At 36.3% G+C, this 21207-nt stretch overlaps 5 protein-coding genes across 7 annotated transcripts; 3 read left to right on the forward strand and 2 right to left on the reverse strand.

Annotated features, from left to right (window-relative positions):
- Nucleotides 1-2006, forward strand: LOC140836115 (uncharacterized). Of its 3 annotated transcripts, none has more exons than XM_073201524.1 (2): nucleotides 1-133; nucleotides 263-2006. In XM_073201524.1, the coding sequence occupies exon 2, from the start codon at nucleotides 1448-1450 to the stop codon at nucleotides 1901-1903; it is 456 nt and encodes a 151-aa protein (XP_073057625.1). In that variant the 5' UTR covers nucleotides 1-133; nucleotides 263-1447; the 3' UTR covers nucleotides 1904-2006. The 3 variants fall into 3 exon arrangements, with proteins under 3 accessions (XP_073057625.1, XP_073057624.1, XP_073057626.1); XM_073201523.1 differs by having other exon boundaries at nucleotides 7-388; nucleotides 493-2006; XM_073201525.1 differs by having other exon boundaries at nucleotides 14-133; nucleotides 493-2006.
- Nucleotides 2007-2735: 729 nt separating this feature from the next.
- Nucleotides 2736-5833, reverse strand: LOC140836118 (uncharacterized). Its single transcript, XM_073201527.1, has 3 exons — nucleotides 5753-5833; nucleotides 3468-3857; nucleotides 2736-3332 (listed from the first exon to the last, which is right to left on the reverse strand). The coding sequence occupies exons 2-3, from the start codon at nucleotides 3828-3830 to the stop codon at nucleotides 2757-2759; spliced, it is 939 nt and encodes a 312-aa protein (XP_073057628.1). The 5' UTR covers nucleotides 3831-3857; nucleotides 5753-5833; the 3' UTR covers nucleotides 2736-2756.
- LOC140836117 (uncharacterized) lies at nucleotides 3866-5828 on the reverse strand. Its single transcript, XM_073201526.1, has 3 exons — nucleotides 4957-5828; nucleotides 4616-4841; nucleotides 3866-4515 (listed from the first exon to the last, which is right to left on the reverse strand). Exons 1-3 carry the CDS (start codon nucleotides 5512-5514, stop codon nucleotides 4076-4078), a joined length of 1224 nt encoding a protein of 407 aa, XP_073057627.1. The 5' UTR covers nucleotides 5515-5828; the 3' UTR covers nucleotides 3866-4075.
- A 416-nt stretch (nucleotides 5834-6249) lies between the features above and the next one.
- Nucleotides 6250-9465, forward strand: LOC140837163 (serine/threonine-protein phosphatase PP2A-2 catalytic subunit-like). The gene is made up of 6 exons (XM_073203220.1): nucleotides 6250-6871; nucleotides 7546-7660; nucleotides 8117-8225; nucleotides 8313-8390; nucleotides 8674-8865; nucleotides 8956-9465. Exons 1-6 carry the CDS (start codon nucleotides 6619-6621, stop codon nucleotides 9127-9129), a joined length of 921 nt encoding a protein of 306 aa, XP_073059321.1. The 5' UTR covers nucleotides 6250-6618; the 3' UTR covers nucleotides 9130-9465.
- Nucleotides 9466-16632: 7167 nt separating this feature from the next.
- On the forward strand, nucleotides 16633-18709 carry LOC140837164 (pentatricopeptide repeat-containing protein At1g74630-like). Its single transcript, XM_073203221.1, has one exon. It carries the CDS (start codon nucleotides 16795-16797, stop codon nucleotides 18394-18396), a length of 1602 nt encoding a protein of 533 aa, XP_073059322.1. The 5' UTR covers nucleotides 16633-16794; the 3' UTR covers nucleotides 18397-18709.
- The last annotated feature ends 2498 nt before the right edge of the window (nucleotides 18710-21207 follow it).

Raw genomic sequence — 21207 nt, forward strand, 5'->3', positions numbered from 1 at the left:
GTTTCTTCCTCTCCACACCTGTACCGTCCAAACTTCTGTAACCTGTTTCTCTCCACAACTTCTGAAATCCTATTTCTCTCCCAAAAACCCAACGCTTTTCTCTACGAAGACAAGAAGTTGGTCGGCTAAAAAGGTTGTTGAATACTTTCTACTTAACAGTCGGTTTTATTATTCAGTTTCGTTGAAATAAAACCCAAATGCAGGTTTACATTGACTGCCCTTCTGTTTCCCATCTTAGTATGATTTTATGTTATTGTTGTAGTGTTGCTTAATTTCAGTACGCTCTGATGTAGCGCCGGCAAACGATTACTCATATTTGTAATCTCTTACCGTATGTAGCCTTCGTATTGTTTTTAGATGAAAACCTAATTGCTGTGCTTCTAAAAAGGTACATTTCAGTAGCTGACTACATATTCCCTGATTATAAGAAAATATCTTTAATTAAGTACATGTTTTTATTCTGTATTGTGAGTTAATATGTTCAATGCTTAGTTGTTATGGAGACAAAGCCTACACCTGAATGCCAGTGTGGCAATGGGTTCATGCTCTTACGTAAGGCTGGTGATAGATCCACTCGTCCAGGAGAATTTTACTACATATGCCCTGCATCGCTTAACCATCGGAAAAAATTTATCTGGTATGACCAGTATCAAGGAAATGATGTCACAAACAAAAATAGCATGTCAATGGAATATACTAGTGGATCTAGCAGTGGTACGAAGCAAACATGTATCAATCACAAAGGTCCCTCAACGCAGGAACACGCATTTACTCAAGATTGTTACCCAAGAAAGAAAGAATCAATCGCCCCCACAAAAGAATTTGTTGCACAGGCATGTGACTTAAAGAAGAAACCGGAGACAGTGAGAAAATGGTCCCGAGGCCCATGCCTATTTCATCAGAGGAAATTTGTTGCTGTTTCGGGTGCACTTGTTGTTTCGTAAGTGTGTTCCTCCTATTTTTACTAATGTGTGTTATTTTGTCAAAGTAATGTAATTGTAAATATGTGTATGATCTCTTAAAAATGTACATGTATGTTGTATCATTCATTTTCCTGTAGAATGATGCAGTGTTAGGTATGAGTCTTAGTTTCGGGTTTTGACATTTTCTATTGAAGGATAATGCAATCGAATCAGTGTCCCTTATTTTGTATTTTGTATCAATAGGGCTTCTTCTGATTTCGTGAATCAATTTGAACTCAAATTTAATGCTTCTCCATTTCATGGTGCAACGTATTAAATATTTATCTCTTCTCCAGTGGAGATGGGACATTACAATAAATTGTAGTTGTCAAACCCTGCTACTGGGAAGAGATCAGATGGACATCTCAATATTGGTAGTAGGTGTGGCATCATAAATACATGTATTACTTGTATTTAACTCCTTGTTTATTTGTTACTCGGACATGTTAGCTTTTTTAAACACCAGAAATTAAGTTAGAGGAAAAATGCCTAGAGATTTGGATGTATCATCTGAGGAGTCTGTGAATAGCACTTACAAAGCTTTAGTACCAGTTGTTATTGAGCTTATATCAAGTGACGATGAAGCTGAAATCGACATCATAAAAATTTCATCGGATGCTGACAATGAGCTGAAAACCGATGGAGCTGTCTTATTGGCTTCCCCAACCCCTATGCCTCCATCAACAACCAAAGTGGATGTAATTGTTCCACCTACAGCTGGGAATGGTTTACTCTCTGCCAACAGGAAGGAAGATTCCTCATCACTAAAACACAAGGGTAAGAAGCCTAAGATTGTGACTGATCTTCAAGGGGTCGACGTGATGAATGATGCAGATGACGATGGTACAAATGAGGACGTTCATGCTGCAGTGGTTAAGACAGAATCAGTACAAATGAAATGCTATGAAGAATCTAAATGTGATCTGAACTGCAGTGGCTAAATCTTTCATCCGTGGTAAGATAATTAGTTTTGGAACCCTTTTTGTTGTTGGTTAATCACCAACTTGTCTTGGGTGCAATCGTCCATTATGCTTTTGTGTGTGTAGGCATCAATGATTTTGTTTTTGTTCCAACAATTGTACATACTCACCCAAGTTAATGTTACTGGTTCCAAGACTTTACATTTGAATTGCAAAGACAAACAAATACTAAAACCAGATAGAACATGGTTAACATGAAATTCCGAAAGGTTTCTGAAACAGAGTACGAAAGCAATATAAATGCCGAGATTGAAAACAAGGAAAATTTAATTGACGAACTTGGTGAAACTTAACAGAAAATGCGGAAAGGTTTCGAAAAAACCTTCAATTGTCCAGTCAAAGATATACAAACTCAATTTCTTCAGCAGCTAATAATAATGCCGAAAGTGACAACAACGAAAATTTATTGAAAACAAAGAAAAACAAAGGCCCTCTACGAAGACACCGTGAGAGCAACACCAATAGAATGGTGACAGGAGAAACGAGGAGAACCTCGTAAACCAATTATTGCTTTTGGGACAGAATTAATTTATTCAATGTGTACAACAGAAAAATAAAGTTAAGTAATCGTGCAGTTTCATCAGTTTTCGACAAGAAAAAATATATGCAAACTCATACAATTCCACAAACGTTTCATGTACACAAAAAGCCAACGGTTTCTAAAACAGAGTACCACAGCAACTACGTAGACCATTCAACAAACCAAAAAGATAATGGCAGGTAGATGAACAAAATACAAAACAATTCATTCCCATTTCAGAACGTGCGTGGAGTTGAATGTATGAAATGTGCTTCTAAATACGTTCTTCTAAGTTCAGTCTTCCTTAAGTAGCCTCCGAACCAACTTTAGCCTTGCTTGTTGAGGAGCTTTAAACAAAAGATTCTGTTGCTTTGGATTTTCTGCTAGCAATGCAGCAGCAACAACAATATCATCTTCACTAAGTCCGGGGATTGATTCTAGCACATCAAACACATCTTTAGTTGCGTTAACTGTATCATACTCGACGCCAATTCGCTTCACAAATTCGTTCATTGTAGATCTTGACATCTCAGTGAAATTGTTAAGGGCATCAATGAATAGCTGCTCACCGTCTGAATGCTTCTTCCGTTTCCTGGTGTTCTTTGATTTACTACCAAATTTGTTCACGGAAGGAGCATTTGACACCGACATGGATTCACCTGCTTCGTCAGTGTCCTGGATGAGAGTATTCGGTCCAGTTTTGTCGTGTGGCAAAATATCAATCTCATCAGTCATGTTCAAAACTCCTTGAAGGGCCTCTGCAAAGCTCTCAGCATGCTGTCCCGTTGCACGGTCATTTCCAAATATTTCGCACCAATCGGGAAAATAAGGCCATGTTTTGTAACGCCACGTACGAACACTGCTATCAGCCTGTTTGTATATTACAGATTAAATAGTGCACGACAATTACATTTACGATTGACAAAAAAAGTGGAGATGCACACTGCACGTATTTATTTAGTAAATAAACAATGCAACCCGAAATTATGTACAACAAAGGATTACCTTCACAAATGAATCCCATGTTTCGTCTGTGGCTTCAATCCTCTTCTCTGTTTCATTCCAACCAATACCACTCCTGCTAAGCATTGTCAACAAAGAACCATGAGTCCTTTTCCACACATGTATCTTTGAGTTAATATGTGGGTTCCCTCTTAAATCGGTGTTTGGAAAAGCCTGGGCAATAGATTTCTCTAACACAGTCAAGTATCCGCAGCGAAACCCATTTTCACTCTTCCATCCAGCGTTGACTAGTTCTTTTAGTGCCTGAATGAGGAATTCATCCTCCTTCTGTGTCCACACTCGCCGAATTCTCTCAGATTTCTTGGCGGTGCTATTTGCAGTGCCAATAGGTGAGCTAATATCCATGATGACTAGAACAATATATAATAACCCCTGTACAATGCAGAATTATTTATGTAGACTATTTTATTCGAAAATTGGAACCTCCATACATAGAATTTTTTAAAATACACAAACAACATCGAGTTTTACATATCACAAAAATAAGGGCATAAAAAGTCAAGCACAACAGAAAACATAAATCATCAACCTTGGACATATTGTCTAAAATAGCAGTAATACAAAAAAAAATACATGGACAACATATTTTATCAGTTACTGTGGTACATAGACAGCGCTAAGTTTTCCCTCCATGTGTCCCATGCAGGAGAAGATTCAACATTGCCAATGAAGTCCAAATCGCCGGTTTCTGTAAGTTCAACAGATGAGTCATCAAACACATCTACAGGGTCATCTACCATTTCGGATCGAATGAAATTATGTAGCAGAATGCAAGCCATTACTATACGATTATGAACTTTCAAGGGGTAAAACGATGGGCTGCAAAGAATAGCCCATCGTCTTTTCAATAACCCAAATGCTCTTTCAATAACATTACGAGCATGACAATGTTTAGAGTTGAAAAACTCTTTGTAATTCTGGGGTGCAAAAGAACCGCCCACCCACTGATTCATATGGTATCGAGTTCTCCTATACGGCGTCAAGAATCCTTCAACGTTTGGATAGCCATTGTCGCACAAGTAATAACAACCTGTCATTTCACAAAAGTATTAAGAGTTAGAGAGAACAAATTACAAATTCGAAAAGTGTTTTACACTCCTTAAGAGCACTTACGACAGTTAAGTACAAACCTCTTGGAATCTTTAGCCCATCTTGGCGATTAACTGCATCACGTAGAACACGAGCGTCTGCCGCTGATCCTTCCCATCCGGTTAGTGCGTAAATAAACTGCATGTCACGATTGCATATCCCCAAAACATTTATTGATGTTGTTCCTTTTCTATTCCTGTATTTCGCTTTGTCTACATTTGATACTTGGACACTTATATACGTTCCATCCAATGCACCCAAACAACCCTATTGTGTATGTCGTTCGTACACTTCAAATTAGTCGCAAAAACATTTGTGGTTGCTATGCTTCAGATGTTGAATTTAAATGCATGACGTCTATATAATGAATAAATACAATTACCTTGAACCATTTCCACGTATTGTTGGAGCAATTCTCATCCACTGGAACTGGTTTGACAAGTAGTATGGGGTGTAGTTTGAGAATCGCACGTAGTACTTCGTGGAAATGACAGCTCACTGTTTGACCACTTCGTACATAATCATGACCAATTACTCTAACTTTCTTGTGATGTGCTAAAATAGATAAAAACATTGCCACCTTCTCCTCAATACGAACATATCTAGAATCCACTACGCCACTCACATTTTTTACCAAATAACAAAGACGTGCAAATGCATTACGATCCATTCTCAAATTCGAAACACACTGCACATCTCCTAATTTAATAATCCTATGTAGATGGTTTATCTGACCAGGTATTCTTCCTGTAATATTGTAAGAAGGGTCTCTTCTACGGTATCTACGAGGCGAACGTGATACGAACTTCGTAAAAAAACGTGTTAACAGCAATAAGAAGATGAAGGACCTGCTCAAATGTTGGTGTACCGCTAGAAATGTTGCGATGTCTCGGTTTACTTCAGCCATGACAGATAGATTTATGCCACAAGTTCTAGCCATTTAACGTGCTCTACTAAAAAAACAGAACAACAAATAACAAGGTATATCACAACAAGTATTGAAGATGTAAAACAAGAAAAATAGTAAGAAAAAAGGAACTAAGTACTAAGAAAATGTACCGAAACCAACAAACAAACAGAGAAGTGAAAAAGGTAGGTTCTTTCTCCTTCGTCTCGGAGAAAACGCAAACAAATTAACCAGATCTTATGTGAAATTGATGGATACGAAAATATCTAACCCTTTGTAAGAAGGTAGTAGATGGCTTCCAATTTTTTTCTTCACAGGAATTTCATGGATGCAGCGCTCCCATTGACGGCTTCGGGAAGAAGAAAAATGAGATTGGTTGGTCAATGTTATAATAAATGGTATGGCTTCGAGGCTATTTTGGTAAAATGTGTTGGTGTAGTACATGGAACTGTACAGATGGCATAACATGTCTTGGCCTGCAGATGGTATTAGTAATAGCTGTCGTACAGTACTTTGTAACGGGCCCATACACAAGCATAAAGACCGTGTACTCGAACCAATCATGGTACTAAATCCGAATTCAACACAAATCAACCACTTATACATGTTACCAAACGGTGCCTAAATACATGAAATAAATATAAAACATAAAAATATAGTAATTTAAATTAAAATTTTATAAAATATTATGTCCCAAATTTCTCAATTAAATGCCGCACAAAACACACTCTGGGCGTGAAATAAAATAGCTAGAGAACTCCGACTTTATCATCTTTGCATTTCGTTTTGAGTTTCATTTGGCATTTACCATTTCTTCTCTCATTTTTATTCCCTCCGCCAAGTTTTGCCACACGTGATATCGGTAGAAAATTTTCTCCGAGTTTTATCAACAATTCTATAGATTATGGAGGATTGATTCTCCTGTGATAGAAACGAATCTCGATTACTGAGACCGATGATGAAGTTTTGTCATAATCTCTCAAATCTAGATCTGCGGTGATCTGGAGTCTCTTTTTGTGTTTATATTTTTTAAAAAAATTTGAATTCAGTTCAAGCTCAATTTTCAGATCTAAGGGTTTGAAATTCGAGCAACGGAAACGAAGTCTGTGTTTTTTTTATAATAATTATACAGAAAAAATGCCGGGTCATGGGGATTTGGATAGGCAAATAGAACAGTTGATGGAGTGCAAGCCGCTATCAGAGGCGGATGTGAGGACTCTGTGCGAGCAAGCTCGAGCAATTTTGGTGGAGGAATGGAATGTGCAGCCGGTGAAATGCCCCGTGACAGTGTGCGGCGATATTCACGGGCAGTTTTACGATCTGATCGAGCTTTTTCGAATAGGTGGAAACGCTCCCGACACCAATTACCTCTTCATGGGAGACTATGTTGGTGAGATTTACATGGATTGTGCTATTTTATGGAAGAGAAGCTTATTTTGGCTTGTGTTATTTGTTTGATCCATATGAACTGGGTCTGGAGGAAGTTTTAGCTAATATTTGTAATTTGGATGAATAGTAGATGGGTTTCTTCTTGTTTGTTATTGTCCATCTTAGGTATTTTGGGGAGATGAGTAGTTTTTTTCACTTCATTCTTGATGTTTCTAGTCTAAGCCAGAAGAAGGAATTGGATAATTTGTGCATTTGATTGTGGGAAGTGAACTGAATTATGGGTATTAATTGTGATGCCTAGTTTATTCCGGGGATATATATTCTGGAAGAAAAACCAATGAGGTGTGAATGAGAGCTGATTCCTTGGCACATTTTACTGAACTTCACCTTGCTTTACTACAGCTCTTTAATATAGACTGAACTTTTAACACCTATCCTCGTCAACATATCCTTTGTTAGGCATTTGAATTTTCTGACAATTATTGAATCACGCTTCACTAATGTCTAATAATGGATTCTGTCTTGTGCGTCCCTGTGGTATCTCTTGCATCTTATTGATCCTTCGCACTGAGCAATATTTATGATTTCTTTAGATAACATATATTTTTATTGATTAGCTGGCCTGTTATAAAGGGCATCTTACAGTTCTCTGATAATGCATTTCGTGTACCGCAGACCGTGGGTACTACTCAGTGGAGACCGTTACACTTTTAGTTGCTTTAAAAGTTCGTTATAGAGATAGGATTACTATTCTTAGAGGGAATCATGAAAGCCGGCAAATCACTCAAGTGTAAGACCTCTACTTTCTTTCATATGCTCTTACTGATTGATATCCTTTGAAGCGGCATAAATTATCCTCATCTGCGAACCAGTTTGCTACATTGTACTGGATATAATATGTATGAAGCACATTGTTCATCCTTTCTGTATGTTAAAAAGACACTGCCAAATATTATATGTATCATTAGCAAAATATGTTAAATGCTTCGGTTGGTATTAACACATAAAAACCTAATGAAAAGCTGCAAAGTTCGGACTATAACCCAAATTGATGGATAAAACGGGGCATCATTTTAGAGATCTTAGATGAAAATAACTTTTTCTTTGATATCAGATTTGCTCATGGAATTTTTTTAGATGGAAAATTAAAGTTATCTATGTTCTCGAGCATTTCCAAATTTGAAGACTATATTCCTCTTAGTTTGATCATTCCCAGGTTTACTTATTTACCTCTTTTGCTTGCTAGATATGGTTTCTATGATGAATGCTTGAGAAAGTATGGCAATGCCAACGTCTGGAAGTATTTCACGGATCTTTTTGATTATCTACCCTTGACTGCACTAATTGAGAGTCAGGTGTGGATTATAAGTTGCCATACTCAATATTTTGATTTTGTCAATGGAATAACTTTATGTCTGATGTCCTGCATTGCTTCCTTGTAGATATTTTGTTTGCATGGAGGTCTCTCGCCATCTCTTGATACACTAGACAATATCCGAGCTTTGGACCGTATACAGGAGGTACAGGGTGTTTTTCTTGTTGTTTGCCTTTTTATGTTTCTCTGATACATCATACATGTATTGTATTTCCTGTTTTTAGTATATCTTGTCCTTGCTTGTACGAGGCCATGGGGTGATTTGGGTTGGAGTTGATATTTTGTGAGCTCATGGTGCCTTCTCCTTAGCTGTATGGCTATTTTTGTTCTTAGCTAAGAGAATGCCTCTGTATCATCTTTATGCTCCTGTGTATTGTGTCTCATTTACCACATGTTCTTGATCAACGTGCTTGTTGATTGGCTTGTAGGTTCCACATGAAGGACCAATGTGCGATCTCTTATGGTCTGATCCGGATGATCGCTGTGGTTGGGGCATCTCACCACGTGGCGCTGGATACACTTTTGGACAGGATATTGCAGCTCAATTCAACCACACCAATGGCCTCTCTCTAATTTCAAGAGCTCACCAGCTTGTCATGGAGGGCTTCAATTGGTGCCAGGTATGCTACTAATCTGGATCACAGAAGCACATCACCCTTCATTTCTAACAACAGTCTCATCACTAGTTTTTCTCTTTCATGTATTTGTAGGAGAAGAACGTAGTAACAGTCTTTAGCGCTCCAAACTATTGTTATCGTTGTGGAAATATGGCTGCCATACTCGAAATTGGGGAGAACATGGATAAGAATTTTCTCCAGTTTGACCCAGCTCCTCGGCAGATTGAACCTGATATGGCTCGCAAAACTCCAGATTACTTTTTGTGAACCTGAGTGACCTCTTTTCAGCCGTCTGTAACGCTCGTTTGCAGTTATGTCACTCTTGACGCACCTTAAGAGACTAGTAATTGTTTTTTGGAGAGTGATTTTCTTCATCATTCTTCTATCGGGAGTTCACTCGAGTACTCCACTCCAGAGAAGTAATGGTGGCAGGGGATTTTTTGGGCTGTATATTCCTTTCTTTACCCCTCAGAAAACAGAAGCAAAAAATGATATGATGATAATATTGCCGTGTTGTGTAATTTAAAAGGATGGAGGAAGTAGTTTTCCATTTTATTCTGACGACTGATCATAATTTCATTGAACTGAATTTGTGCCCTTGGACATTTAGACTTGACTTCTTTGGGTTAGACTAGAATTGATAGCACTAATTATTTTGTTGTCCAACTTTTTTCATTCTTATTTTTTTGACCCTAATTGATTATAGTTAGGGATGTCAATGGTCTAGGTATAACGGGTACGCGACTTAGTTAGCATTGAAGTTATTTTGTAAAATTATAAATTGATTGAAAAAAGTATTTGGCATAAATGTTTATAATTTTTAAATGTTAATTGATCTTTATTTTTGTAGATGTTTGAAGATTATTTTACAAAAAAAAAATTAAAATAAAAACGTTAATAAAAAAATATAGTCGGTCATCCAATTTATAATGTATAAATAAATGTATAATTTTTCAACATTTAACCAACTCAACCTAAAGGTATGTTCAAAAAAAAAAAAAAACTCAACCTAAAGGCTATCATTCGTACCTTTTAAGTTAGTTATGATGGCATGATAGGCCGATACATTTATCAAGTTGGCAAAAATTTGTGTGAAGGCGGTTTCACAAGTCGTATTTTGTGATACAGATATCTTATTTTGGTCATCCATGAAAAAGTATTATTTTTTATACTAAGAGTATTAATTTTTATTATGAATATCGGTAGGGTTGACCTGTCTCACAGATAAAGATTCGTGAGACTGTCTCACAAGAGACCTACTCTATCAAGTTTGTGTTTAGTGTTTTTTTTAGGGCAAACCTGCAATAACTCTCAATTTTCATTCTCAACTTTCTTCTCACTCCCCATCCATCTATTTCTTTGTTTAAACTCCCCATTTTTCTAAAATTTTCAAAAACATCCTTAATTCTATGATTTTGATACGTGGCATTGTTATACCTATCGAGCCTGTTCTTGAAGGCATATAGCCCCAAGACATGCAGCTACGCAAGGTTTCCAGCCCATATACAATTCTCAAATGATCGATTTTTTTATTTTTATTTTTTTTTCTAAAAGGTCCATCATGTTTTCGTATAATAAATTGAACTGTTTACCTCTTTGACTAAAGTATCGTCGGGTTATATCCACCGAATTTTACAGAATGCTCCTCACAGCCTAACCACGCAGTCGCAACAGATGGTTCCTGACTCAGATTTCTTCAACAATACTTGGTACAACCCTGTTTCGTTTCCTACCTCAGGATGTATAGTAAAAAGCTTAATTTGAAACCATACATGAGAGGGTAAAAGCCTTGGTTCTTTTATTCAACCATACAAACTATTATTACATAGTAACCTCCTGTGGAGGAACTTGTTTAGCTACTAATCGTAGATGAACTTACAACACACATAAACTTGAAAGAGAAAATATTACAAATATTTTGAAGAAAAATGAAGAGGTTGAATGATGTCTTCATCTTCTTTCTGCATTTATAGAAGCCCTGACGGATTTGTATTTCGGACTTCAAACTCTTGCTATAATATGATGCCTTCCAGCTGTGGTTGGCTCCATCTCATTGAGTGATTGAATTGTCCTTCCACTCAGCTTGTCTTCTTCCTAGATTATTAGTCTAGAAACAGCTCTTTTTTCTGACTTGATCTCCTGGCATAACCAATAGATATGTGTTTGTATTATATAAGCTGAGATCTCGTTCTCTTCTTCTTTTAACAGTTTGTAGAGATCTTTATTATTTACCAGCTGCTTTCTTATTCTCTTGATGCGTCTTTTAGAAACCTTCAGATATGTGTAATACATTTTTTTAGGTTTCAAATTTTTCTTGTGTGTTTCTTTTACCCCGTTTTAACTTCTCTTTTTAGATGATTTTATGGGGTTAAAGTTTCTTGTCTGTTTATTTGATTTCCTTTTTCTTTAAAGAGAGAGAATCCAATGTTCTTTTGTCTTTTACCATCGATTATTAGTGGTCCTTGTATTCCACTCACATGATGGTCCTTACTTTTGTTAGTGGGATGGTCACATGTCCACTTTAGCTTTGTCGGGGAATCTTTGGCTTTCTGTGTCCCCAAGGAAAACGTGCTTGTGGTCCTTCCTCACTTGTATTGGTGCCGGTAAAGTGTTTCCGATCAGATCTCGGCTTGAATCCTTTACCAAACTCTGGTCCTTTCTGGTTATGGCATTCTGAGCAGATGTTTTCTTACCATCTTCCCACATGTGCCATGTTACAGAATTTCCGACGAGCCTCTTTACTCACTGGCAGCTTGCTATTCCACAGAAGATTTCTTTTCTTTTCGAATAGATCTTATGCAAAACTTGTGGTTTTTCATGTCATAGTATTTAACTGGAATGATCCGGTTATCGAATTCTGATAAAACTTAAACGGAAACTTGACTTTGTCGATCTCAGTAAGACAAACCCATACACCCCATGCTCTTTTGGTGAAAATGTCGTCTTCAGTTATTGAAGCAACAGGGGTGTTTCATCTGACGGAGGATCCTTGATAAATTTCTGGGCATTTGAATCTGGCCTCCTTAACTTGATAAAATGAAAATCTTCGTGTGAGTCTTTCCCTGCTGGTTCTGGTGATGTACTGAAAAAGTATTGCTCCAGAATATTTCTTATGGACAAATAATCGTTATTCGCCCAAGTTTCATGAACATCTTCCTAGATCCATTTGGGTGATCCTGCAATTTCTGGGAAGCTGGGTGATGTGGTATAAACTGAGGCAAGAGCTCCGAATTCATACCATGCTTTGACCTCCTTCGGATATGAATTTGGTTTCATCCATACCCTAGGATATTTTTCTGAAACATCAACCCTATTGGTAGCGGGGTTAATGCCTACTCTTGTTTTTAATTTCTCCCACAATTGTTAGTATACCTGTAATGGAGAAATTGTAGCTTCATCAGTACCAACCTTAGATTTGCCCTTGTCAGTATTAGGTCTAAGGTTGATCTTTCTCTCTTCAATCCCCGAGGTGAAGGGTTGACTTGAATACTCGAGATAAGGATCTGGAGTCTCAATTTTTGTTTCAGCCGACTCATCTGGAGATGATCCCGACTTAACACTTGTGCTAGGGGTATTTTAATCCCCTGCTCCATGTATAGAGTCATGTACTCGAAAACTCTCCATTTGGGAAACCGGTGGCTTCTCAATGTCTTATAGGATAGGTCTTTGCATTACAGACCATAACTGAGTATAAGCCTGTAAACATCATGTGATTCAATCAGAGACAATTCTCTTATCGGCTTATTGTAGTCTTCCCGCAACTTCTGCATTTAAGACCAACTTGTTAAACTCGTTTTGAAGCATTTCAAGATGTTCTCTCAAATTCTTCTGCATCTTGATGATGGCATCGATATCACCACTGTTCATCTCTTGTTAAAAAAATCTACAAGAATATTTTCATGAGATTTAATTATCACAATATCAAAAATATAATTCTGACATAGTGCTTGCCATCTTAATAATCTAGTCTTCTCATGTTTAGACTCAATTCTATTCCTTAAGAAAGCTTTCTCCTGTGTATTATCAACTTTTAAAGTGAATTTCTTTGCGAGTAAAAATATTGGCCATTTTTCCAAAGCCCTTTTTACTGCATAGAATTCCTTTTCGTTGATATGCCATCTTATGGCTTCTGCATCTGAGAATGGTCCACTGCAATATCTACATGGTTGTTCTCCATCTGAAGTGAGCTTTGTTAAGACTGCCGCCCACCAATGATCACTAGCATCCGTATATAATACCAAATCATCCTCATCTTGAGGAATAACCATTTTCGGAAGATTTTTACAAATCTCCTTTAACTGGACTTGTCCTTCTGTGTGGTGTTTTGCTAGGTTTTTATAAACATCTCAGCAAAATTAACAACTCCTAGAAAACTCTGAAGTTGTCTCTTTTTTTTTTTTAACTCGTTTGAATATTTTGCACCTTTTCTACTATATGATCTTGAAAAATTATTCCAGATTCATCGATTTCTATTCCAAGGAAGTCAATCTTTCTTGTGGTAATGACTGCTTTCTTTTCTGATAGAACAAGTCCTTCTTTTTACAAACATCAGAGAAAATCTCTAAATACTTAATATGTTCTTCCATATTTTTAAATGCAATTAAAACATCATCAATGTAGACAAACATAAATTTGAAATAATCTTAAATATATAATCCATCTTTCTTTGAAATATCTGTGGTGAATTAGCCAATCCAATTGGTAATACCTCCCAGATATAGTGTCTTTGTGGTGTGGAGAAAGTTGTGAATTTCTTGCTTTCTTCCTCCATTCGAATTTGATAAAAACCAGACTTACAATCGAACTTTGAGAATATCTTTGCATTGCGTATGCACTGATTAGATGTTCTCTGCTAGGCATAAAATACCCATCAAACTCCAGAATCTTATTAATCTCTCGATAATTAATAACTACTATGGGTTTGTTCCTTTTTATTTCACCATGATTTCTTACCAGGAATCCTGGGCTGCTATATGGTGAAATTCCTGCTTTGATTAAACCAAGGTCCAAATGTTCCTTGATTATAATATGCATATCCCTTTGATCAATGATATTCAGTGGGATAGGCTTACAACGGACAAATTCATATTCTTTGCATTTCTTAATTTTAAGGCAAGCTTTGAGTTGATTTTTATCCCACCATGCCAAATTATCTTCATTGTAATTTTCTTTGATCATTTTCTTGAAATATTCTAATGATACCTTATATTCAAACACTACCTCATTCTTATGTAGAGCTATCTTAAGGCATTCTATTTCTTCTGGTTGGAGTTCTTTATCTGCTCTGAATTGGAGCATTATTTCTCCAAACCGTCTAGAATCCTTCATTTTTGGGTTTAAAAATTTTGCTTCATCACCACGCTTGCTGCATTGGAATTTTCTGTAAATTGCCTCTCGCATTCTCTGGACTATAATTTTGTGATCACAACGTGTTGTAAACACTAATCTTCTAGTCTCATTTTCTTGAGTATAGGACTTGAACATTTGTAGGAAATTATTTCCTAGCAGAATATCAGCTCGTGTATCATGAAAATAAATTGGTGGTGTTTTTACCTTGTACCAAGGTGTTTGTTCATCATCGCCAATTACGATTTCTGTCATCTGAATCCCCTTACATAAGATTAAAATTCTTCTGGAAAAATCTCTTCCAGCAATCTTTGGTAATTCTTCTTCCAAATTATTTGGAAAAACTCTTCTTTTTGTTGTACAGATTCCAGCTCCTGAATCAATATAAGCAGCAAAATATTCTGCCTTATATTGTTCATATAACATTCCTACTGGAATATATATCGAGAATGGGCTTGTGGTCATTGGATTTTCCACATCTTATCATCTGCCATAAACTCAATTCCTTACTCTAGACGTTTCCAAGGTTTATGGTCCTCGAGAAACTCTAGTCCAAGAACCAGTCCATCTGATTCTTTTCCTGGAATTCCTTTGATATGAACTTCCAATTCTCCGATATTGATCATTTCTTGGTAAATTCCTATCATAGGTTGCTCCAAATAGTATATGGTATTACAAAGAAATTGATTCCTTTGTTTCGTAATATCAAATATTATTTCTATTTCCTTCCCTGGCATCTAAGCTTTCCTATGGTGGAAAAGCTTTTCGGCTACTGTTTGTTTCTTGGACATGCGCTTTCCCCCACCTATAACTCGTAATTCTATCTCCTTGGAAAGATAGTCTCCTTGATTCTAATCTGAGACTTTGATTCTTTTCTAGAATCGATTTTCTTGTATTTGGATATCTGTTTCTTGTATTAAAGAAAACTCAAATCTTTCTAGATAAATTGTCTGGACAACTTTTCCAAATATCTCGGGTATTTCAATGAACTCATTTCTAATAAATAATTCTGAATGATGTGTATTAGATAGAGCATATAAAATTTGATAGGTAATAGAATATGGTCTATTACCCTCTTTCATCAGTCCTTTTTCCATGAAATTTTGATGTAATGTTAAGGCTCTACTAAAATCTCGATCTACTAAGTTGTAGGCAATTCTCGGATAAATTACTCCTACAATCTTTCTTTCGCAGAGATTTCCTGAGATAGTTCCCAGTACTGAATCTTGAAGGTTCCCCATTCTTTTATCTTTTATCGCATATACCAGTATCAATGGGTGAATCTATTCCTTCTTTGAAAGTAGCTTTTATCAAAATCTGGATTGCTCCGATATGAATCTAGGACATAGTCCTTGCTACTTCTATCTTGAGTTTTTATAATTCCTCCTTAATTTCTTCGGAAGAAATTAGTTGCATCTCCATTCTATTTGATGTAAGTTCCATAGGAATTGTCATTTCCCTTCTGAAAACTTTATAGATTAGATGATACTTTCTGTTTCTTAGGCCAAGACTTCCTAAAAAATTTTCTACCTGTCCTGCAGAGAATTCTTGATATCTCTGTAGACTAGGATTTTCTCTCATGATTCTTTGAACCATATTACGAGATATTGTTGTCTGGCTAAATAATCCAGACAAATCTTCATGTGTTTCGTATCGAAACACTTCGTCTTCAGTCAAATTTCGATTTTGTTCCATCAGATTTTTCTAACTCAAGACTTCTTCTTCTTCATATATACTTTCATCTGAGGCAATGTCCTCAAATCGGTATACCTGAATAAGATCTTGATAATAAACTGCTTTTTCAATATACGGGGTTGGATCAAAACGTTTAATACATCTTGTTTCATTTTCTAAGAACTTGTTATTTTGAATCATAATTTTATCTTAGTATTCTGATAAGTTCTTTCTTGATATCTAACCTTAGTTAGATCTTCCTGTTGCAAATATTCCAGAGTTCTGGAATATTTCTTTTAAATAAATAATCTCGAACCTGGGTTCGGATTCATGTAATTTGAGAAAATTTTCCTCCTCAAACATTTAATTACTTGGTAATAATAATTTGTATGTTTGAAATAATTTTACCTAGGCTCTGATACTATTTTTGGCTCAAAAAATCAATCACTTGAATATGAGGGTTTTTTTGTCACATTTTTGGTTTTAAGGGAGTTTGGGCAAAGTTTTTGAGGGGTATGGAGTTAAGATAAAGTGAGTTTGGGTTTGGGGATTTAAAACCAATTTTCTCATAATATAGAACCTTGTTTTTTCAGAATTTAACATCACATTCCATAACTACATAAGAATATCATATCCAATTTTTTTTTTTTTTACCACGAAATCTGTTGTCCGTTGCCACCGTTTTTCAGTCTCAAAATAGCTAATAAATTTGCTCCAAACTTGAAACCAAATTCTTTGGAAGCACTAGAGCAAAAACTAATCACCCTCGTCAGATCATGTAAAACCCTCAAGCAACTCCGACAAATTCAATCCCAGATCATATCAAATGCTGTTGATTCCAGAACTCACCTCGTTACCTCCCATTTTCTGCACAAGGCTTCTTCGTTCCAGGAACTGTGTTACGCCCGGAAAATGTTCGACAAATTGACCAGTCCAAGATTTACGTCTCTTTGGAATGTGATGTCAAAAGGGTATCTCGACAATGATGCGTACAGGGAAGCGATAGCGTTGTTTGGTGATATGATGAGGGAGAATGTGAAGCCCAACTGCTACACATTTCCTGTGGTCTTGAAGTCATGCTGCAAGTTATTGGCTTTCAGAGAAGGTGAGGAAATGCATTGCCTTTCTTTGAAGTTTGGTTTCAAGACGAATACGTATGTAGGAACTACTTTAATTGAGTTTTATTCCGACGGGGGTTCTGTAGCTTGTGCTTATAGAGTGTTTATTGAGATGGTATTGAGGAATGTCGTATCTTGGACTGCAATGATACTTGGGTATATTGCAAATGGTGATTTGGTATCAGGGAGGAGGCTGTTTGATTTGGCACCTGAAAGGGATGTTGTGCTTTGGAACAGGATTGTTTCAGCATACATAGAGTGTGGAGATATGGTGGAAGCTAAGAGGCTTTTCGAACTCATGCCAGATAAAGATTTGATCTCGTGGAATACTTTGTTGAATGGATATGCGAAGAATGGGGATGTTGAAAGATGCGAGAGGTTGTTTGAGGAGATGCAGGATAGGAATATTTTCTCTTGGAATGGATTGATTGGTGGGTATGCTCATAATGGGCGTTTCGTTGAGGTTCTTGGTCTGTTTAAAAGGATGCTGAAGGAGAATGATGTGCAGCCCAATGACGCGACGCTTGTTAACGTGTTAACTGCTTGTGCGAGATTAGGAGCTCTTGATTTTGGTAAATGGGTGCATATATATGCCGAGAACAACGGGTACAAAACGAATATTTATGTCTGTAATGGTTTGATCGAAATGTATGCAAAATGTGGGTTGGTAAGAAGTGCAGTTGACGTGTTTAGGGGCATGATTAAGAAAGATTTAGTTTCATGGAACACGATAATTAATTGTTTAGCGGTGCACAGTCATGGAGCTGATGCATTGAGCCTTTTCAATGAGATGAAATATCGTGGAGAAAAACCAGATGGAATCACTTTCATAGGCATATTATGCGCTTGTTCTCACATGGGATTTGTTAAAGATGGATTAAACTATTTTCAGTCAATGATTAATGAATATTCTATCATACCTCAAATTGAACATTTTGGATGCATGGTTGATCTCTTGGCGCGTGCTGGTGTTTTGGAGCATGCTGTGGAGTTTGTGCAAAAGATGCCTATCAAACCAGATAGTGTCATTTGGAGCACCTTACTTGCAGCTTCTCGAGTTCACAAGAATATAAAATTGGCAGAATTGTCTCTTCAGAAACTCATTGAACTTGATCCACAAAACCCTGCAAACTATGTTATGTTGTCAAATGTTTATGGGGAAGCAAAGAAGTGGGAAGACTTGGCTCGGTTAAAAGTTGCGTTGAGGGATATGGGATCCAAGAAACAGCCGGGTTGCAGTTTGATTGAGACTGAAGATGAAATCTTCGAGTTCTGTGCATTCGATGAAAGGCATTCAAGAACAGAAGAAATATATAACACCCTGAGAGGTTTAACAAAGTTGTCAAGATTATCAGGACACCATCCAGACCACACAGAAATCCTCCTAGAAACTTGAACAGCGCGAATCTGGAGGGGGACGAGCAAGGGCTCTCTAACACCTCTCCCGAATAGATTGTTAGGGCAACCATGATATTGTTCTGACAGAATACTATGGCCTTTATCGACCTTTTGATGAATTTGATTGATATATATTTTAGGGAGGATGATTAATCCCATCGACTCTCCCTCGGGTCGCCTTTGGACAAGTCCTGAGGTGATTTTCTATGTTCATTGCCAGTGTGTGTGGAAAACTCTTGGGAGTTTAGGTGCCATCGACTAGCCTTTTATATCTACGAAAGTTTATAAGAAAATTTCGATTTTGTTTTGCACTTCAGATCAACTTATGTTTTTCATTATTGAAAGATGTTTATGTCACTGCATGAAATACATAATGATGAAATTTGAAAATTAAGCAAAAGAAGGAAATGAAAGGAATGTTGCAGCTAGAATGTGTAACATAATTAGTAGTAAACTGAGAAAAAAATTGTTAAGTTTAATATAATTGAGAAAATAAACGACCCATCGAAAATTGTGATCGTTGACAGATATTAGTATTTATCCAGACAGAATAAATAGAACCAAACAGAAACTCAAGTTTAAACTTGTACTAAATGTCCATGTACTAAACTTTCTTATCCCTTCTATTATCTTCAAATTATTAATCTCATCTTACGGTGCCTAAAACATTTCTTATACAATATTTAGTTCATTATATTAGGGGTATTGACTTATTTGATGCTTCGCAGGGAAAACCTATAGGCCCCCCACTATATATCCGACCGTTCATAGGGGGCAATTGTATTTTCCATGTGGTCTCACGTTGGGACGCATATGAAAAAATATATGTGGTACCATTATCGTGGTTATTAAGATGCTACGGTATGAATATGAGAATATCAACTCACCACAAATTCAACTATTATCACTGGTGAAATCGCATGGTCAATGTTAATCTCACATGGAAAATATTTTTGGCAATGGGTGGCTATCAGATCTATCTTGAAGATACTATCATAATAGGTTAAACTCAACCATTTAATAGAGTCGGAAAATATTGTGAGAAATTTGAATCAAATTTATAGTTTGAAGAAAAGTTATGACTCATGAATGTAAGAATGCCATTTGGTTCTACACGGTCGTGACTCATGATTGTAGAAGTATCTTTTTGACTTTCCAATTGAAGACTTTTGACTCTATATATTATTGAGTTAATTGCAAGATTAATAGAGTTAATTAATCTTGTATAGATTTTGGTTTGCATTTGGAGCTTGTAAATAGTATGTATATTTCCTCAATCCAAAAATATAAAAAATATATTTTACGAACGCACTCACGATTTCATTCAAGCATTCTCTTGCATTTTATATTGTTAGCTTTTCATTCAGTTTCAGTTAAGTTTTGGTCATAAAGTGAATATACGTTTTCAGTTCGTCGGTGTAGTTATTTCGTGCTAAGTTTCTGCATGTTTTTTTCGTTGTATCCTAGGAACTAGTTGTCCGTCCTGATCTCGAAGCACATTCGGAGAAGACAAATATGTTTTAAGGAAACTGTACTTCGTACAGGCTTCTGTTTTCTTTACTGTTTTAGTTTTGCCTGTTGTATTTTTACAAGAACTTGTTCATTAGTTTATGTTCAAATTTATGTATTTTTTACATGTTTATTGTACTTTAATTTTCTTTTGAGAACTACGACATTTGTTTAACAACCTTAAAACATATATGATATACTCATTACGTGATTTCTTTATGATATGACTTTTGAAACAAACATACGATGGGAAACTGGTCATGTTGGTCCTCATATCACTTTTCCTGGTACGCCTCTAGTCATTCCTCTTATTGCCTGATGTGCTGTTGCAATTTTTGTTCCAGCCGGTCACAGAGAAAAACCAAAGAAGTTCACACCAGTGAACTTCAAAATGTGGCAGCAAAAACCGTTGTTTTAAATAAAGACATTGAACCTAGCCAGATTCCCATATAAGAATGCTCCTAAAATCAAAGAAGGGTGGGGGAGATGTTGAATCCATCAGTACTCTGGAGGCATGAAATCATTATGATTTCCTATGTCGAAATTATGTACTGAATGGATTTTCCAATTCTCTTTATAATGTGTTTTACGAAAAGAAAACGGCTAAAGATCTATGAAAAAATCCCTGGACAAAAAGTACAAAATCGAGAATGTCGGGGCCAAGAAATTTCTTGTAGGTAGCTTTCTAGATTTTAAAATGTTGGGTTCTAAGCCGTTTATCGTTCAAGTTTAAGAAATCCAAGTGATTCTTCATGAGATTCACACTGAGGGGATGACTTTGAGCGAATTCTTTCCAAGTAATTGCTATTGTTCAGAAGCTACCTCTAGCTTGGAACGATTTCAAAAATTATTTGAAACTGAAGCGGAATGATATGAATATTGAAAAGCTCATTGTTCGACTTCGCATCGAGGAAGACAACAAGAGTTCTGAAATGCGATTGCTTCCTTTAGTTGTTGTCAAGGTAAATTGTAACGCCCCGAATATTTGAAGGTCAACGCGAATCACATGCATGCAAGTTATTAAATTCCTTGTGTATTTCAATTAATTGTTTTAATTGCATAAATTAATTATATTGTGCATGTTGACATATTTAAAATATACTTTTCTACATGGTTGTATTAAAATGTATTTTTAAAAGTTATTCGAGTTGCGATCGTGGAATGGAGACCGGAGGCTGAAAAATGGAAAATGTTTTTATTAAATAATTGTTTTTAATTATTTAAGATATGGTTGATGTTTTTTCATATTTTTGAAAATAAGGAGTTTTTGAGGTGATTTATATGCCGAGACGTAATTCTT

This window comes from Primulina eburnea, chromosome 7 (assembly GCF_022965805.1).
Source record: "Primulina eburnea isolate SZY01 chromosome 7, ASM2296580v1, whole genome shotgun sequence".
Taxonomy (NCBI): Eukaryota; Viridiplantae; Streptophyta; class Magnoliopsida; order Lamiales; family Gesneriaceae; genus Primulina; species Primulina eburnea.

Coding starts and splice junctions, on each gene's coding strand:
- LOC140836118 (XM_073201527.1), bottom strand. CDS start 3,830: ATGGATATTAGCTCACCTATTGGCACTGCAAATAGCACCGCCAAGAAA. Junction 3,333..3,467: donor CATGGGATTCATTTGTGAAG/GTAATCCTTTGT, acceptor ATATACAAACAG/GCTGATAGCAGTGTTCGTAC.
- LOC140837164 (XM_073203221.1), top strand. CDS start 16,795: ATGTTCGACAAATTGACCAGTCCAAGATTTACGTCTCTTTGGAATGTG.
- LOC140836117 (XM_073201526.1), bottom strand. CDS start 5,514: ATGGCTAGAACTTGTGGCATAAATCTATCTGTCATGGCTGAAGTAAAC. Junction 4,842..4,956: donor ATACGTGGAAATGGTTCAAG/GTAATTGTATTT, acceptor CATACACAATAG/GGTTGTTTGGGTGCATTGGA. Junction 4,516..4,615: donor TGGGCTAAAGATTCCAAGAG/GTTTGTACTTAA, acceptor GTGAAATGACAG/GTTGTTATTACTTGTGCGAC.
- LOC140836115 (XM_073201524.1), top strand. CDS start 1,448: ATGCCTAGAGATTTGGATGTATCATCTGAGGAGTCTGTGAATAGCACT.
- LOC140837163 (XM_073203220.1), top strand. CDS start 6,619: ATGCCGGGTCATGGGGATTTGGATAGGCAAATAGAACAGTTGATGGAG. Junction 7,661..8,116: donor AGCCGGCAAATCACTCAAGT/GTAAGACCTCTA, acceptor TTTGCTTGCTAG/ATATGGTTTCTATGATGAAT. Junction 8,226..8,312: donor CTGCACTAATTGAGAGTCAG/GTGTGGATTATA, acceptor GCTTCCTTGTAG/ATATTTTGTTTGCATGGAGG.